The sequence below is a fragment of the Musca domestica genome, unplaced genomic scaffold, assembly GCF_030504385.1.
Source record: "Musca domestica strain aabys unplaced genomic scaffold, Musca_domestica.polishedcontigs.V.1.1 44, whole genome shotgun sequence".
NCBI lineage: Eukaryota > Metazoa > Arthropoda > Insecta > Diptera > Muscidae > Musca > Musca domestica.
The window spans coordinates 355,252-374,390 of NW_026712334.1; the positions used below are offsets into that span (position 1 = coordinate 355,252).

General features: G+C 34.4%; 1 protein-coding gene across 3 annotated transcripts in view; it reads left to right on the plus strand.

Moving 5' to 3' along the window:
• Positions 1 to 19,139, plus strand: part of LOC101897825 (putative protein kinase C delta type homolog) — a 103,017-nt gene that overhangs the window by 78,067 nt on the left and 5,811 nt on the right. For 2 of the 3 annotated variants that reach the window (XM_059127292.1, XM_059127293.1), the window contains exons 3-4: positions 12,528 to 12,664; positions 12,750 to 12,923. In XM_059127292.1, the coding sequence (XP_058983275.1) occupies positions 12,528 to 12,664; positions 12,750 to 12,923 (311 nt within the window). Of the gene's footprint in view, positions 1 to 8,895; positions 8,998 to 12,311; positions 12,396 to 12,527; positions 12,665 to 12,749; positions 12,924 to 19,139 lie in introns of all 3 variants that reach the window. The other variant, XM_059127294.1, reaches the window with a different exon arrangement.

The window sequence follows — 19,139 nt, forward strand, 5'->3', positions numbered from 1 at the left end:
ATTTAACGCTGATCAAGAATATATACACTTTGTTAGGTCTAAAATTATTATTTCGATGAGTTACAAAAAGAATGACGAACTTAATATACCCTCCATACTACATACGTATGGTGGAGGCTATAAAAAACGAGAAATAATCATCCGCTCACTTTCAAACTTTTCAAATTCCAACATTTCTACCAACACAATATCTCGAAGGAATAAGTCGAACCACATCTTCTGGTACGGGTCAATGTTTCGATAATTATGAGCCTCACTCTCGATTCTCTTCAAATTTCACATATCGCAGAATTGTTATCCACCAACCCCATTCTGGCACCTCCCCCACAAAGATTTACAAATTTAATTCTTTACATCTCTCATAACTTTCACAAGACGTCAGCGATTCCATCCAAACTTAGTATATTTAAATATTTCTCTTAAAAAAAGATCTGATAGGAATGTGGAATTCATCGGCTCACTCCTACTCGTATCTTGCATAAACTGATGTACTTTGAGGGTATACATCTCTCGGCAAACCCGACTAAAACATTTTAACTTGTTTTTATAAACTTTATAAACATTTTGCTTGAAAAAATCATTTTTTTTTTTTTTTTTTTTTTTTGTCTTTTCAACACCAACTTTTTCTTTTTTCGTCACTCCAATGGCAACACATCCATTTTATGGCCACTCACAAGTCCACGCTTCTATAATGACCAAGCAAATGTGGCGTATGATACCGAGACGTATGCGTAATGTGTCATACTCGTAAAGGAAAACAAAATATTTGAAATGAAAGAATTTTTATGCGAAAATCAAATGAAAACAGTTCGGCGCACAAAAAAAAAACAACAACGAATCTTATTTCAAGAAAGTGAACTCATTGCAATTTAAATTCAATTTTATTTCATAGTTTTTATTTTTCAACAGATTTGTTTGGCCATTTAAAATAGCCAACTCAAAAGCAAAAAAAAAAACAAAAACAATCATAAAATAAAATTAACAATACATGAAGTAAAAAGTAAGGTAATGACAACAGGAACGTTGAAAAAAATTAATTTGTAATGAATGGATATGTCAGTTTCCGATTGTTATGTCCAAATGCTTGAAAGCCACGGTGTAGATTTTCTTTGTGGCAAAAGTAAAACGAATGTATAAACGACTCTGAAATAAAAAGTCATTGAACTTTGAATTTAAATAAATTATTTAGATTTTTGGTGGAGCGGTAGAGGAATGTATAATTTATAATTCAAACATGACTATAAGCTGTGTGTGTCCATAGCTAATTTCCTCTGGGAAGAGGGGTGTTGCCAGAAATCATGCCATTACTGGCTGTTATGTCTTTAGGTGACCACAAATTGGCGTCAATATAGTTTTTGCCTCATTGTGTTTTCTTTGTAGCCTCCAAGGTCAATTTTGTTGTATATTTAATTACTAAACCAAAAACAAATACAAAAGTACTAAAGCATTCCGCATTTCTTCTCGATTTTCTCAACGGCTGACTTGTCATTGTCTATAATAGACTGACTGTATTATTCGCTCTCTCTAATCTATTTTTTACAAGTTCATTAAATGATTAGTTCTTTTTTCCCTTTTTTATTATTTGGTTCACACTTCTTCCTAATTTGTTGCCAAAACGGATGTTATTTCTGTGTAGTTTCTGTTTAATTTTATTTAATTTTTTATACCCTACAACACTATTTGTTGGGGGTATTATAAGTTTGATTGGGCCAAAAATTATGTAACACCTCGAAATATTGATTTCCCACATAGGAAAGTATATATGGATCTTCCTGGCTCGCCGAGCTGAGTCGATCTAGCTATGTATGTCCGTCCGTCCGTCTGTCCGTCTGTCCATGTTAATTTGTAATCACGCTACAGGTCGCAATTATGGCCCGATCCTTACGAAATTTTACACGAAGGTGGGGTTAAGGTCAGAATAGAAGCCTATTTCTTTTGGAGATGATCGCCAAATGTTTAGGGGTTGAAATGGACCAAATACTGAAAAAATGTCGGATTTTGCAGTAGCTATACAGGTCGCAATTATAGACCAATGGACGCGGAATTTCGCATGTAGCTAGAGTTTAGGGCGGGGAAGAAGCCTACCAATTTGGGTTGTCATCGGATAAAATTTAGCGGGTAAAATAGACCATATCTTTTGTGTTGAAAAAATCCAAAATTTTTCATTAAACCGCAAATATTTTAAATCCCGGCGAAATCACAAAGCCATGACAAGGTTACTTCTGACCTTTACATTGATGTTAACATCCAACAAATCGGATATATAGCAAAATATGTGCGATACATATGTCTATCAAAGAAAATATGCTTGAAAGATCTCTTATATGTCGAGAACGGCTGAACTGATTTCGACAGTTCTCATTAATTCAGAATGGCCTCTTGGCAGGAAAGAAAAGACGTCTAAAAAAATCGCATAAAAATATCTCTCTAAAGATGAAAATATTGATTTTGTAATATTTTCTCATATTTTTTCAATTTTGTCATATTTTCATTTTGAATTAAACATTTGGTAATATTTCTACAGCTAACAAAACTAAGTAGTTAGGATATCAGGATATCATATACAGATCGCATTTATGGCCCGATCCTTACGAAATTTTGCATGGGGATAAAATGAGGGTCAGAATAGAAGCCTACTCTTTTTGGAGATGATCGCCATATATTTAGCGGTTGAAATGGACCAACAAAACTGCAAAATTGTCAGAATGTCGCAATTATCGCCCGATCCTCACGCACATTTGAATGGGGGTTACCGGTCATTGCAAAAGCCAAGCAGTTTTGGATGGCCACCCAAAAATATTCAATGTGTGAAGGTGTTTGCCAACTTTTATAGACAAAATACGAAAATGTCTATTCCACTGACTTTTTGGAGAGTTCAAAAATACAGGAAAGACGCACTTCTGACTATTTCGTTAAGGCTGATTTCGTTGAAGAATATAGTCAAGTGTCTGTATCTCATATAGATGCGTTTCAGTCAAAAGCCAATAGTAAATGTTAACCTTTTGCCACTTCTGAGATATTATAGGTCTTTGGGAAATATTGGTTCCACATCTAGGAAGACCATTTAAATGCAACATCTACCAATAAATTGGAAATGAGCAAATTAGTTTAAGTTGCTATTATTCGAAAATTAGAGAACGGAACCTGATGGTTTTCTTTTATTATTTGTCACAATATATTGTGGAATTCTTTCGAGTATCTCGCCTATATAAACTGTATCGTTTATTATAGTGTTGTAGGGTATTCAACAGTCGGCCCCGCTCGACTGTAGCCTTTGCTTACTTGTTTATTCAGTGTTTTTGTTTAAAACTTCATGCCCATGTTGATTTTTTCGAATGTCTGATTAACCCTTAAATAATTTACAACATTTTTTTTGGTTTTATACCCTATAGAACTTAGCGAAATAGACCCATAGTTACTTTGGAGGATCTTCATAGAAACTGAGTCGATTTATGCATGCCAGTCCGTCTGTCCATGGTGTAGGGTATCATCTAGTCGGCCCCTCCAACTTTTGGCCTTTCCTTACTTTTTGTTAATTAGAAAATGTTTACATGACTCATAAATTTCTTAAACCATGGATAGAGATTCAGTCCATGGTAAAATTTATATAATTTTTCAAATTTTCATAATTTTCCGTTCTGATTTTAAGACAGCCCCTAAAGAGCCCATGGCCCATCAAAGAGTTAAGACAGTCTAAAAAAAATATTAAACAAACATATCTAATGATTCCATAAACTAGATTTTATTTGGACTTTTCAACACTAATTGATAATAATTTCGTACATTAACATACGATAAAAAAAATCGGTTGGACTTAGCATAATGTTCTTTTATGAATGCATTTTAAAAGCCAATATTTTTATTGGCTGACATGAACTAAATTTCTTACGCTTGTTTAATTTCGCATGCAACATTTTCTGGCACAACAATGTCTTGCTGATGTAAATCGGTGGATGGCTTACGTAGTGTATTTGTTTTCTGTTCTCTTCTTGTTTCTTTTTCTTGATGACAGTAGTCGCAAGGAATTAGATTGATTACATTGTGCACATTCTATTTCTTTCGGTAAGTCTTAGCAGCTGTAACAAAAGTGTGAACGCAATAAATGTTGTGGTTTTTTCCTAACGGAAGGAGGAGGGAAATACAGTGCTACAGTTGGAGTTTTTTATACCCTCCACCATACTATGGAGGGTATATTAACTTTGTCATTCCGTTTGTAACTCCCCGAAATACTCATGTCAGACTCAGATTTAGCGATGTCCGTCTGTCTGTCCCTCTGTCTGTCTGTTGTAATCACTTTCGAACGAATAGAGATAGAAGGCTAAAATTTTGCACACATGTTTATTTTTCCAGTAGGCAGGTTAAGTTTATAACTGGACCATGTAGGTTCACGTCTTCACATACCCCCATATAAAGGTAACTCCCGATATTCGGTATTTGGATGATTTTAGCGACATTATTAACCGGAATCGTTTCAAATTTGGTATTTGAGATTCGTAATGGATGCTACAGCCTATGACAGAAAATTGTCTGTGCAGGTCCACGTCTTCGTGTAGCCCCTATATAACGGTACCTCCCAAAATTCGGTATTTTGGTGATTTTAGCGCCATTGTTCACCGGAATTGTTTTAAATTACGTATTTAGAGTTCGTAATGGGAACTACAGTCTGTGACAGAAAAATGTCTATACAGGTCCAGGTCTTCGTATAGGCCCCTGTACGCGGAATAATGTATGCACTGTTTCACTATTTTTACTATCATTTAAAATAATTCTTAAGTTCTACTTATGATAATTTTCCTTAACCTAGTCTAGCATAAAGTATAAGAGAGAGAGAGAGAGAGATAGAGAGTTACAAATGTACATATGCCTGTGCACCATGCCGCCATAAATTCTAGGGGAGGTCATAAAACATGCGTAGCTATCTCACTTGTGGCAAGCAAACATGCTACACTTGCTTATCAGTATGAGTTAAGATCTCATCCCGTAATTTAACTCAAACATACCACATGCAGCAATTGAATTATTTATTTCTAACTCAAAGGTCTATTCGCCACATGTTCTTATCGTATTTAATGTGGACTGTATTAAAAAGATCCCTGTTTAACTAACCCTTCTCTTCTACACTAGGTAGACCCCGCTATTCTATTTTATTATAAAAACGAGTTTAGGTACAATACCCACCGAAATTGTTTGAAATATCGTATTTGACATTAGTAATGGATGCTATAGCCTGTGACAAAAAATTGTCTATGCTGGTCCAGTTCTTCGATATAATGGTACCTCCCTATATACGATATTTTGATGATTTTACCTACATTATTCACCGTTTTTTTCAAGTTTCGAATTTTAATATGGTAATGGCTAATGGCAAACAATGCCTATGTAGTTTTACGTCGTATAGACCCCAATCTACCGGCAATAATTGGTATTTTTAAAATTTAACAGCATTTTTTAAGGATTTTATTTTTTATACCCTACAACACTATGTGTTGGGGGTATTATAAGTTTGATTGGGCCAGAATTTATGTAACACCTCGAAATATTGGTTTCCCATATAGGAAAGTATATATGGATCTTCCTAGCTCGCCGAGCTGAGTCGATCTAGCTATGTATGTCCGTCCGTCCGTCTGTCCGTCTGTCCATGTTAATTTGTAATCACTCTACAGGTCGCAATTATGGCCCGATCTTCACGAAATTTAAAATGTAGGTGGGGTTAATGTCAGAATAGAACCCTATTTCTTTTGGAGCTGATCGCCAAATGTTTAGGGGCTGAAATGGACCAAATACTGAAAAAATGTCGGATTTTGCAGTAGCTATACAGGTAGCAATTATAGACCAATCGACGGGGAATTTCGCATGTAGCTAGAGCTTAAGGCGGGGAAGAAGCCTACCAATTTGGGTGATCATCGGATAATATTTAGCGGCTAAAATCGATCATATCTTTTTTGTTGAAAAAATTCAAAAATTTTCATTAAACCGCGAATATTTTAAATCCCTGGCGAAATTACAAAGCCATGACAAGGTTACTTCTGATCTTTACATTGATGTTAAGATCCAACAAATCGAGTATATAGCAAAATATGTGCGATATATATGTCTATCAAAGAAGATATGCTTGAAAGATCTATTTTATGTCGAGAACGGCTGAACTGATTTCGACAGTTCTCATTAATTCAGAATGGCATCTTGGCAGAAAAGAAATAACGCCTAAAAAATCGCATAAAAATATCTCTCTAAAGATGAAAATATTGATTTTGTAATATTTTCTCATATTTTTTCAATTTTGTCATATTTTCATTTTGAATTAAACATTTGGTAATATTTCTACAGCTAACAAAACTAAGTAGTTAGGATATCAGGATATAATATACAGATCGCATTTATGGCCCGATCCTTACGAAATTTTGCATGGGGATAAGATGAGGGTCAGAATAGATGCCTACTCTTTTTGGAGATGATCGTCATATATTTAGGGATTGAAATGGACCAAAAAACTGCAAAATTGTCTGCAGGTCGTAATTATCGCCCGATACTCACGCACATTTGAATGGGGGTTACCGGACATTACAAAAGCCAAGCAGTATTGGATGGTCATCCAAAAATATTTAATGTGTGAAATAGTTTGCCAACTTTTGTAGACAAAATACGAAATTGTCCATTCCAGTGACTTTTTGGAGAATTCACAAATACAGGAAAGACGCACTTCTGACTATTTCGTTAACGCTGATTTCGTTGAAGAATATAGTCAAATGGCTGTATCTCATATAGATGTGTTTCAGTCAAAAACCAATAATAAATGTTAATCTTTTGCCACTTCTGAGAGATTATGGGTCTTTGGGAAATATTGATCCCAGATCTAGGAAGACCATTTACGTGCAACATCTACCAATAAATTGGAAATGAACAAATTAGTTTAAGTTGCTATTCTTCGAAAATTAGAGAACGAAACCTGATGGTTTTCTTTTATTATTTGTCACAATATCTTGTGGAATTTGTTCGAGTATCTCGCCTATATAAACTGTATAGTTTATTGTAGTGTTGTAGGGTATTCAACGGTCGGCCCCGCTCGACTGTAGCCTTTGCTTACTTGTTTTTTTTTAATTTCCAAATTCGTTCCAAATGGTGGAAGTTATTCAAAGTTTGGCCCGGCCGAACTTAATGCTTTTTAACTTGTTTTCTTTTAAATTTTATTGAATGAAAGCAGAATCCAACAGTAACCTGAATATCAAATTTTAGAATTTCACCTTTATACCTTCACCCAATACCAAACAAAGTACTATTTAGTACGAATATCAAGAACAATCTATATCTATATATAAAAATAAAAAATATCATGGTTTTAGCATTATCTCTTCATCCAATACCAAATATAGTACCATTTAGTATTTTTTGTACAAACCTAGGACGCATTTACAAACCACCTTCAAATTTTAAATGCAGTTTTGATTTTAAGATTTTATCTCTATCATTTCGTCCAAAACCAAATATAGTGCATTTCGTACAATTATAGTACACATTTCCGAAACCACCTCCATATGTCCAGGCTACACATGAACAGAGACCCTAATACCACATTTCAGATTTCAAGCACTATATGTTCACAAAATAACAAATTTTACCAAATATAGTACAATTTAGTACTTTGCGTGCACTTGTAGCACACATTTCCAAAACCACCTCTTTATCACAAACCTACCACCAACAAGAACCCAAAATAAAATTTCAAAATTTCAGCTTCATTCGTTCATCCTACATTAAACTCTTCCATATTTAGTGCCATTAACTACAGTTCGCACACTTAGTACACTTTTCCAAAACTGACTTCATATATCAAACTTACTTTCCAACTATGATTCTTTAACCAAACTTCAGGTATTTAGATCTATCCGTTCACATAATACCAAAGATTAGTATCGATTTTCGTAACCTTAAAGTTCGAATGTCCAAAAACTCGTTTGTACATCTATCCTACATTCCATTAATAACTCTCGTCCTGAATTTTAGCTCATTCCGTTTGTCCGACACAAAACCTAGCCTTATTACACGCCTACGCACCAAAAAAAAAGCCTCAGCCGTTACGTCAGGGTGTTGATTCTCAGTCAGTCAGTAGATATATACAGATAGATTATAAAAACCATAACCTATAGTTCCGAAGAAAATCTCAAAGTACCAAATTAGGGACTAGCTCCTTGAAAAACACGTAAAAACATTTTATATATTTAAAATTTAGTGTAATAACAATAGCATAACGTATACCTACCTATCTGTACTGCAGTTTTTTTGGTAAGAACAAAAATTACTCATAAGAAACTCAAAATATTAAATTATTCACAAATTTCAATGGAAAATATGAGAAAATCGACGATTCTGTTATAAAATATCAGCTAAAATTTAGGATAAAAAATCTATAAAAAAAATAAATTTTTATCTAAACATTACTTTTTACATTATTATTTTTGGAAATCACTCAGATAAAACTACTTCGTGTAGATTTTTGTGTATATATTTTATTTATAAACTAATAGAATACAACATAAAATCTGCTATTTGTTGATTTCCACATCAACAACAAACTTAGACAAACATTAATAAGAAAATTCCCCACACATCCCCGAATCAACAAAATAAAACATGTATTCAATTAATTCATTATTTGTATATTTAAATATTTCTTCTATAATTTGTCTGAATCAAAAAGAAAACCACACACACACACCTAACAGGGTATGGGTGGATGACGACGATAATCGGTGGCAGCAGTGATCACCCAATTGTCTGAACACAACCACCACTACCGCCCAGAAGAAAACCCCCCTCGTACTGATTGGAAAATTTTATATTTTCTTTTTTCTCTCTCCCCTTTTCGTTTGGATCGTTGGGACTTTTGTTTTCTTCCAGAATGTGACGTGAATTGTCACAAAAAATGTGAACGTCTTACGGCCAATTTGTGTGGCGTCAATCAGAAATTAATTGTTGAGGCTTTGGCCAACGTAAAAAGAGGTAAAACAAAATATGGAAAAATAAAAAATAAAGATGATCATAACACAAAACGAAAAAGAAAACAAACAAAAAAATAATAAATATGTCTGCAGATCGACATATATACTACCATTTTTCTTTTCATGGAAAACAAAATGCAAACAAAATATGAACATCACATGATTTATAAAATACAAAGTGGCAAGAAGAACACGCAAACTAATCACAACAATAATATGCCAAATATTTTCTTCTCGCTTCATGTTTGAAAATATTTTATGATAAACATTAAATAATGTTTCTATTGCGCATAATGTTTTAAAAATAAAATAAATTTTGAGGTAATTTGAAATTAGAAAAATAGGTTGAGAAGAAGATACAAAAAATACTAAAAATATAACGAATTGAAATTTAAATTAATTTTAGTATTTTAAACAAAAAGAACTGATGATATGTAGCACATATCCTATTGACCACTATCCTGACCATCACTGAGGAGTGACAATTCCAAATATAATATTGAAGGAAAAAATATATCATCGTTTGGAATATTGCTTAACTTATCAACAATTGATTTTATTCCCAACTTTAACACACTGCAATGTAAAAATTAAAAAAAGTAGAAAAAAATTAAATCGTAGCAGTAAACACGTTTTTAATCGACAGATTGCCAAAAGCAGACATCATTTAGGGAATACAAAGTATTATTGATTTAAAATGTTTTGAAAATCAAAAGGCTTTTATTTATTTATTCTTCGATATGGCCTTTTTACTCAAGTTGTAGTGTTAAAAAGGAAAGTCAGAGAGTAAGAGGATTATAAAACTGAATATGAAGACATGTCTTACAAAGGTTTTATGTTTTAAATAAGGTTTTTTTCGTTGAAATCTCTGATATTGAGGTCTCTCTTGGTATCTGTTGGTAACGGTAATTATAGTAAGCATTTACAAAACCACTATCAAATACGAAAAGAGACCTCAATATCAACATTCGGGATTCAGCTTTATACATTCACTTAATACCAAATCTAGTTACATTTTGTACTTTTCCTATTATTTTATTACTCATTTGCAAAACAGTTCGATATCTCAGTAATATACACCAAGAGTTATCGGAATACAAAATTTAAAGTTTTAGCTCTATTACTGCACCCAATTTAGTACTATTTTTAGCTTTTCATACAATTGTAGTTCACATTTCCTAAACCACCGCCAAATCTCAAACATCAATAATCTAAACGTCAAATTTCAGAATTTTATCTTCAAACCTTCACCCTATACCAAATATAGTACCCTTCAAACACAATTATAACTATATATTGCAGATTTCATGCACTTTTTGTTCACCCAATACCAACTTGTACCAAACACAGTACTTTTCGTGCACTTGAAGTACTCATTTCCAAAACCACCTCTTTATCACAAACCGTTCAATATCAAATTTCGGGATACCAATTTGAATATAATTTAGTACTCTTCGTTTTAATATAGAACGCATTTCCAAACCACCGCCAACTCTCAAACACAGGTCCCATCAGTAATCTAAACGTCAAATTTCAGAATTGTATATATACCTTCACCCAGTACCAAATATTGTAGCATTCAGTACCTTTTGTATAATTATAGTACGCATTTCCGAAACCACCTTCATATGTCCAGGCTACACATGAACAGAAACCCTGATACTAAATTTAAGATTTCAAGTACTATATGTTCACTCAATACCAAATTGTACCAAATATAGTACTATTTAGTAATTTTCGTGCACTTGTAGTACTTATTTCCAAAATCACCTATTTATTACTAACCAACCACCAAAAGGGACCCCAAATACAAAATTTCAATATTCCACCTTCATCAGTTAACCCTAAGCCAAACTGTTCCTGTACAATGGTACCATTTAGTACCGTTCGCACACTTAGTACACATTTCCAAAGCCTTTTATTTTCATACCAAATTTCAAGTTTTTAGCTCTAATACCAAATGGAACCATTTTATGAGCTTTTTTTTTTAACTTACGTAACCCTAAAGTTCAAATTTAAAAAAAGAAAAATATTTACTACATCTACTTTCAACTTCATCAGGATCTCTCATTTCAAATTTCAGAAATCCAGCTCATTCCGTTTGTCCAATACAAAGTATTTAATTATACCCTCAGTTATATGGCTACAGAGGCTATATATCATTAGATACGGCCAAACCATCTTTTTGGACTAAATCCGTTTCAGTCGATCTAGGTGGTAGACGGACTACCTGTCTGGCTGGCGCGCACCGTTAATCTCGATTTGGTCCAAACTTGGTACATAGTAATATTTTTACCAAATGGGTAATATCGGTGCACTCCTCCTGGTACCATTCCTATAAATGGTCAAATTTATCTTATAGAACAAGAAACGATCATTCAGTTTTGTATCAGCCCTACATCAGGTGGGAAAATAAACAATATGTTCATAAAAATTCAAAAAAACCATCGTTTCATTCTTAATTTCACACATTCTAATATTTCCACCAACACAATATTTGTTTTGAAGATGGTGATTATCGGACAACTCATTCTAGTACCTCGCCCACAAAGGGGGATATTCTTCAACAATCATATATTCCAATAGTTGTACTACATCCCCACAAAAGGTCTCGATTTCCAATAGTTATATAATATTTATTTTACTCATAACTTGCGAAACCAGTAAGAGATTTTTGAAGTATTTAAACATTTCGCTCAGTCAGAGATCTGTGGCGAATATGGAAAATATCGCTTCACTCCTTCTGCTCCCCACAAAAGGTTAATATATTGTTTAACAATTAATCGCATTAAATTTGAAATTCCTGTTCAATTTTCTTTAAATTTTGCAAATCTCAATATTATTGTTAGTATTAGACGAAGTGGAATATGATCCAAATGGTCCACTATATCTGAAACCTTACGCATATTTAACATTTTCCTAAAATTATACATGTTATTTTGGAAAAAATCAATTTTAATACAAAGCTATAGTTGTTTATTTCAATTTAAATATAAAAACATACGCCATGAAAATAATGTTCACCATGGCCGATTTAAAAAAGAAGAAAAAACAATGAACCTTCCCGTCTTTGGGATCATTAACATTTGCCATCATTAACCTTCTACACTGCTGACATATATTTTGACATCAATCCTTCAAAGAATCGATTTTTCTGGCAAAAAATGATAGTTTACCCTAATTACCCCGACAAATGACTTTCCTTGAAAATCAAAACATACGTATGTCGCAAAATAATGATGTGGTGTTCATATTTTGGATAGTCTGTCTGCGTGAGCTAAAAATAAAACATAATTATTGATATTTTTCGAACAGGTGCTCGTGAAACCAGAGATTCGCCAAGTACACCGCCTAGTTTGAATCCAGCATATAAAATAGAACCAAATGAAGAACAAGATGGTATGGCCAACAATTATAATTATAAATTTCTGAAAATTCCTGCGTTACAAAAGTGATCACTATATTATATGAAAAATTCTCAAATTGTTTACATTTTGATACATTTTTAATATTGTATTATCTTTTCTTTAGAAACTTCATATACATATTCACAATTCCAAAAATCCGGACGTTTTACACCGCCAGCCACAGTTATACCTAGATTTAAGAATTATTCAGTTGATGATTTTCATTTCCTAGCTGTGCTAGGCAAAGGCAGCTTTGGCAAAGTAAGTTTTTCCATCACCAACAGAAAAATCGAAATATTTGTTATCCTTATCCCTAACCCCCATGTGATTTTGTTGTTACTTTTAGGTACTCTTAGCTGAATTACGTGATACAACATATTATTATGCAGTTAAATGTTTGAAAAAAGATGTTGTCCTCGAAGATGACGATGTCGATTCAACGCTGATAGAACGTAAAGTCTTGGCCTTGGGCACAAAACATCCGTATTTGTGTCACCTGTTTTGCACATTTCAAACAGAGGTAAGTGTCGAAAATTGCGGCTCTCTTAGATGGCTGGCTATTAAAAGCATTCGGTATTTGTCTATTTTCGTTTTAATGTGAAAATCTATAAAATGACATCATGTATAAACACACACTTAATTAAAATCGGAATTTTTTAATTTATTATGAAAATTTATGGGATAGCTATTAAGAAATTAATTGAGTCGGATTTACTGAGGTTCATGTCCCAAAAAAAAAAAAAAAAAGAAATTAACGGTTTGGACTGACCACAGCACGAATACATTGAGCAAACCTAAAAATGTTCGAAACAAGAAATGATGAATCCTTGCGATTTTTTATACCCTCCACAATTCTATAGAAGCTATATTAACTTTGTCATTTCGATTGTAACTCCTCGAAATATTCATAATAGACCCTACAAACCCTATATTCTGGATCAGCGTAAAATTCTAAGATGATCTAGCCATTTCCGTCTGTCTGTCTGTTCTTTGTAATCTCGCTATCTTTCGATCGAATTGAGATAGAAGGATACAATTTTGCATACAAGCATAGTTTACCAGTAAGCAGGGCCATATCGGTCCACGTTTTCGTATAGCTCCCATATAACGGTACCTCCCGATATTCGGTATTTTTATGATTTAAGTTTCATTATTTACCAGAATCGTTTCAAATTTCGTATTGGAAGATCCTAATGGGTACTACAACCTATGAAAAAAAAAAATTGTATGCAGGTCCACGTCTTCGTTTAGCCTTTATTAACGGTACCTCCCGATATTCGGTATTTTCATGATTTTAGCGACAGTATTTACCGGAATTAGTTCGTAATGGGTGCTACAGGCTATGACACAAATTTTTGTATACAAAATGTAGGAAAAAAAGTTCCACCCTAGTCCACATTTCTTAACCACTTTGCATTTTAGGCACATTGTGTCTTCTTAATGGGTCCTGTTGCAACTTTTTTAGAAAATCTTCCGGCGTAAGGTATTTAACATAAGTATGTCCTTCGGAATTGCCCCCATATAACTTGACATCCTAATTTCATGTTCCAATTTCCAGATTTATTTTTGATTTAATGGCCCAGACGAAATGGCTGATCTCCTACTAACTGGGTACTAAAATAAATACTTTGTATTGGGCAATCGGAATGAGCTTGTATTATATTTGGTATTGGGTAAAGATATAGTGCTTGAAATTTTTAGTTAGTACATAGTTTTGGAAATGTGTACTAAGTGTGTGAGCTGTACTAAGTGGTACTAAATTTGAAACAGTTTGTTTTAGGGTGAATGGATGAAGCTGTATTGTGAAATATTGTATTGGGGTACATGTTGGTGGGGTCCAAGTTGTGACAAAGAGGTGGTTTAAAAGTGTGTACTACACGACGCACGAAAAGTACTAAAAAGTACTAAATTTGGTATTGGGTGTAGGGAAAGAGATAATAATGAAATTTGATATTTAGATTACTGCTAGTATCTGTATTTAAGATTGAGCGGTGGTGTGGAAATGCTTCCTACATTTGTGCAAAAAATACTAAATTGTACCAAATATGGTATTGGGTGAAGGAATAAATCCTGAAGTTTTATGTAGATGTCACTGTGGGTATCTGTGGTTAGGATAGAAGATGGTTTTGGAATTGTTCAGAAGGTACTAGGTGGTACTAAATTGGTTATTGGAATCCTGAAATTTGATATTGAGGTCTCTATTGGTATCAGGGATCGAAATATGGAGGTGGTTTTCGAGATGTGTAATATAATTGTTTGAAGAGTACTAAATGGTACTAAAATTGGTATTGGGTGGAGGAATAATGCTGAAATTCGATATTGAGGTCTCTGTTGGTATCTGGCAATAAGATATGGAGGTTGTTTTTGAAATGTGTGAGCAATAACAAGTAAAAAACAGTGAGTTCATTTATGCCGAACTTTGAAAACACTCCACCATTTAGAACAAATTTGGAAATTTTCAAAAAAAAAAAATAAAATCCGTTAAGAATTAAAAATTAAAGTAAAATCTTAAAAATACCGAATATATAAGAAGTCGCCTTTATATTGGGGGACTTGCAGAGGCAACTTCTGTCATAGGCCATTTCAATATTCAAATACAAAACTTGAAAAAAAAATCACCAAATACCGAATATAGGAAGGTACCCAAATATGGGGGCTATCCGAAGGCCTGGACATATATAATTTTCTGTTATAGACTGTAGTACCTATAACGAACTTAAAATACGAAATGTGAAACAAAATGCCGAATATAAAGAGGTACCGTTATATTGGGGCCATACGAAGACTTGGGCCTCCATACGCAATTTTTTGTCATAGGTTGTAGTACCCATTACAAACTTTAAATACCAAATTTGACACAATTTCGGTAAAAATGTCACTAAAATCAACAAAATAGCGAATATGGGGGGCTACCATTGTATTAGGGGATGTACAATATCGTGGACCTTCTCTTCCAGGGGTTAAAGTACTCAGAAGGAACTCCTTGTGTAGAATTCCAGACAATTCCATTGAACATTTTTACATAGTATCAAGGATAACTTATTTTGCTCCTTTACCCTTTTTGAGATAACCATGCATTTAAGACCCATAACTAATACCTTACGTACCGTCCGAAAATACTCATCATCCCCACTATGTTAAAGCGTTTTTTCGTGCGTATTATCCAAATATGCAAGGTCAATATCTTCAAGGCAACCATAAAATATAAAAAATAAAAAAAATCCATTTATCGCTTTTCCGAATCTTAGTTGTAAACTTTTTAAAATTGGTTATACTGTGAAATTTAAATAGATTTCAACTTTTATGGTGCGATACTCCGAGGGCGTACGCCAAATATTAGACATGAGCCTTATAATACCCCTGACACATGTCTCATATCCAACGAAATGCTCTGTGATTGAATATTCAAGACAATAAAATTTTTATTACTTTTAAATTATTTCCCTCCCACCTGTTTCGCATTAGCTAGACACGCGTCTTCTCCCTCAATATTTTTTAAATAAACCGCATAATGAAAGACCCCAAAATAAAGGTAAAAATAATCTAATTTTATAATAAAATGGCCATCAGAAGCTATTTTCTGTTTGTGCGTCCTAAACACCAAACAATTCGACACTGCCTACCCCACTGAAGACTCATTCATTTGTTCTTCAACGCTGCAGACCCCAATTCATGGTGGCCAGGTATGAGAGCGACGATACGACTTCAACGCTACCGCCATTCAAGTGCCAATGACCATTTTATGGATCAGGGTACATTTCAAACGAATTGAACTAGATCCGAAATGGGATCAGCCTGCATACCTAGGCACACGCATACGCAAAGTCATTTGGTTCGATCAAGTAAATTCTTGATTGTACGTGCCATGCCATATGATTTGTGAAGAAAAAATGCCGATTTCCACCTACAAAAAATGTCTTGTTTGCCATCACACCTCCTCGGTTCGCGTCACTATGGTGTGGATTTGAACAGCCAACGTTGTGATGGCGTAACCCAGCAGCTATGCTGCTAATATATCATCATTATGTTTGGTTAAACAAACTTAAATTTAGACACAAACAAAAAAACAAACGTATAAAAACAACCAAACAGACATACATGCAACCAGGCAAACGTCGGACAGATAGTTGTTAATATCGGTGATATGTTCGCTTGTATCTTTTACATAAAATTCGGTATTTTGTTTTAGAATTGTTTTATTAAAACTCTTGTACCTATTTTTCGTTGGTTATTTTTATGCGTATTAGAGGAAAGATCACAAGTCACATCAGGAACGAAGAATCAGATAAAGAAATCAGAGAATAGTGCACGCCACTCTGTGGGGGCGGCACATTGCGAAAACCTTTCGTGTTTGCCACCGCAAATGCAAAAAACAACAAAACGACGACTATTAATAAGTGTCGCCGACCCTGTATTCTAAAAACTTTTATGCATTGTGATATCCGCATGTTGGTTCCTCTTCTTGGCATAGATTTTTTTGGTGTCCAATTAAATTTAATTTAAATGCGTATTTCCACAAATTATCAGTCATTCGCTGAAGAATGCCACGTGATTAATTAGGAACATTCTTTGCCAATGATTAACTGCAGGTGTTTGTAGGAAATTGATTTTGTTTTGAATTGAATTTATAAATTAGCCTAACATAATTTTAAAGAAAATAGTAAGTATTCTATATTATAGTAGGAATGGGGGAGGGAAATAATTAGATTTGAAAAGAAATGTATACCTACATCACTGCTGTGAGTTGTGTATACCCTCCACCATACATTAGAGAGCACATATTTGTAATTTTAGAATAAGTTTAGATTTGTTAGAATTGGTCAGCTTTGGCACGAATTATGGCCTTCAAACGGCCAATGAAAACGTAACGCCCGAATGTTTCCCTGCGGTATTTTGGTGCATTCCCGGCGAAGCGCTGGCTTGAGATGATCGACACTTTGGTATTTTTTAGTGCCAACCTTGCCTCCAAAATACTTCAGACACAATAGTCCAATGGATTGATACCCGGATATTTTGGTGGCCATTGTGAGCTGGAATTGAAGCGAGGAACCTCATTTTGTAACCATTCCTGGGTGGCCTGGAGTGCAATGGTGCTGAGTCCTGTTGGAATGTCCAAGGTCTGCGGGCAAAATGCTTGCGTTCCCAAGGTTTTAATACACCCTTCAGAATATTTTCGCGATAATATTCAGCATTTATTCTGATGCCACTGTCGATTAATACGAGCGGAGAGCGACCATCGGCTGTAATGGCGGCTCACACCATCACCATGCCGGCGCTTGAGTTCTGGTAGCCAACCGAAGGTGCACATTTGATGTGACCTCTTTAGAAAGTAAACACAATAATTTAGCTTGTTTACAAATTTCGGACAACCAATGTTTTTTCATCAGAGAAAACCAAATTCGGCAGTTCACCACTTTCGGTCAAGCAAAGCAACTCTTTAGCACTTTTGAGTCTATTTTCATTCCATTGAGGTTCTTGAACTTTTTGGAATTACAATGGCTTTACCCTGAGTGCTTTTTTCAATATTTGCCGAATGGAATATTGCGATAAGTTCAGCTCACCAGCCATTTTTCGGCCACTGCGACGCGGGTTTCGATCAAGTCGCTCCTTTACTTTTCGAACCATTTCTGCTGATGTTGCTGTTTTTTTTTTTTTCGTCCACTTCCTTGACGTCGGACTAATCTGGCTATATCAAGGTAACGAGCGATGTTGCGAGACAAAAAAATTTATTAAATTAAATGCTGGCGTACTCTAACGATAGCCACTTGTGTTTTCCAGCCAAATATAAAGAAATCACACTATAACGCTTGAATTCCATCAAAAATAACTTTTTTTCAGGAAATTCCCAGCAGGATCGCTGTAAAGTTCAGAAGTGACCTTCAGTCTATTTGTGATTCCGCCGATTCGATTAAAAATATTCGCGGTTTAGTGGAAATGTTCATATTTTTACATAAAAGTTATGGTCTATTTTACCTGCTAAATATTGTTCGATGACTTAACAAAATGTTAGGCTTCGGCCTGGCCCTAAACTCTAGCCACGTGCTAAATTCCGCATCAATTGGTCTATAATTTCGACCCGTAGATCAGCTGCAAAATCAGCACATTTTTCTGTTTTTGGTCCATTTCAACCCCTAAATATTTTGCTATCGTCTTCAAAAACTTTAGGGTTCTATTTCGACCCTAACCCCACCCCATTCCCAATTTCGTGGGGAATTGCAACCTGTAGCGTGATTACAAATTAACATGGACAGACGGACGGACAGACGCACACACATAGCTAGATCGACGCATCTCAGCGAGATAGGAAGATCCATATATATTTTCCTGTGTCGCGGACCAATATTTCGAGGTGTTACACATAGGTTGTTGGGTATAAATAATGCGTAACCGGAATCGGCTCTATGTCAACATGAGTTCGGTCTGATTCGACTTTTTCCATTACTTTCTTGTTTAAGTTTGTGTTTTCGAACTAACTGGAACGTTCACTAAACAAACGCTGGTTGTATTTAATTTTATATAAGTCCGCTTCAGAGTTGTAAGCCTTATAAATTCATAACCAGGTTTGGGGACGCAATAAAAATCAGAGAGGTGCAGTACCGAACAGTCACATTTTTTGCATCTGCTTAAATCTGGAGTTTCTATGAAACTAATTGAAATATCCAAAATCTGATCTGATGTATAAACATCGGATGAATGAATCATTTGGTCATCATATGAAATGTATAAAAATAAATTA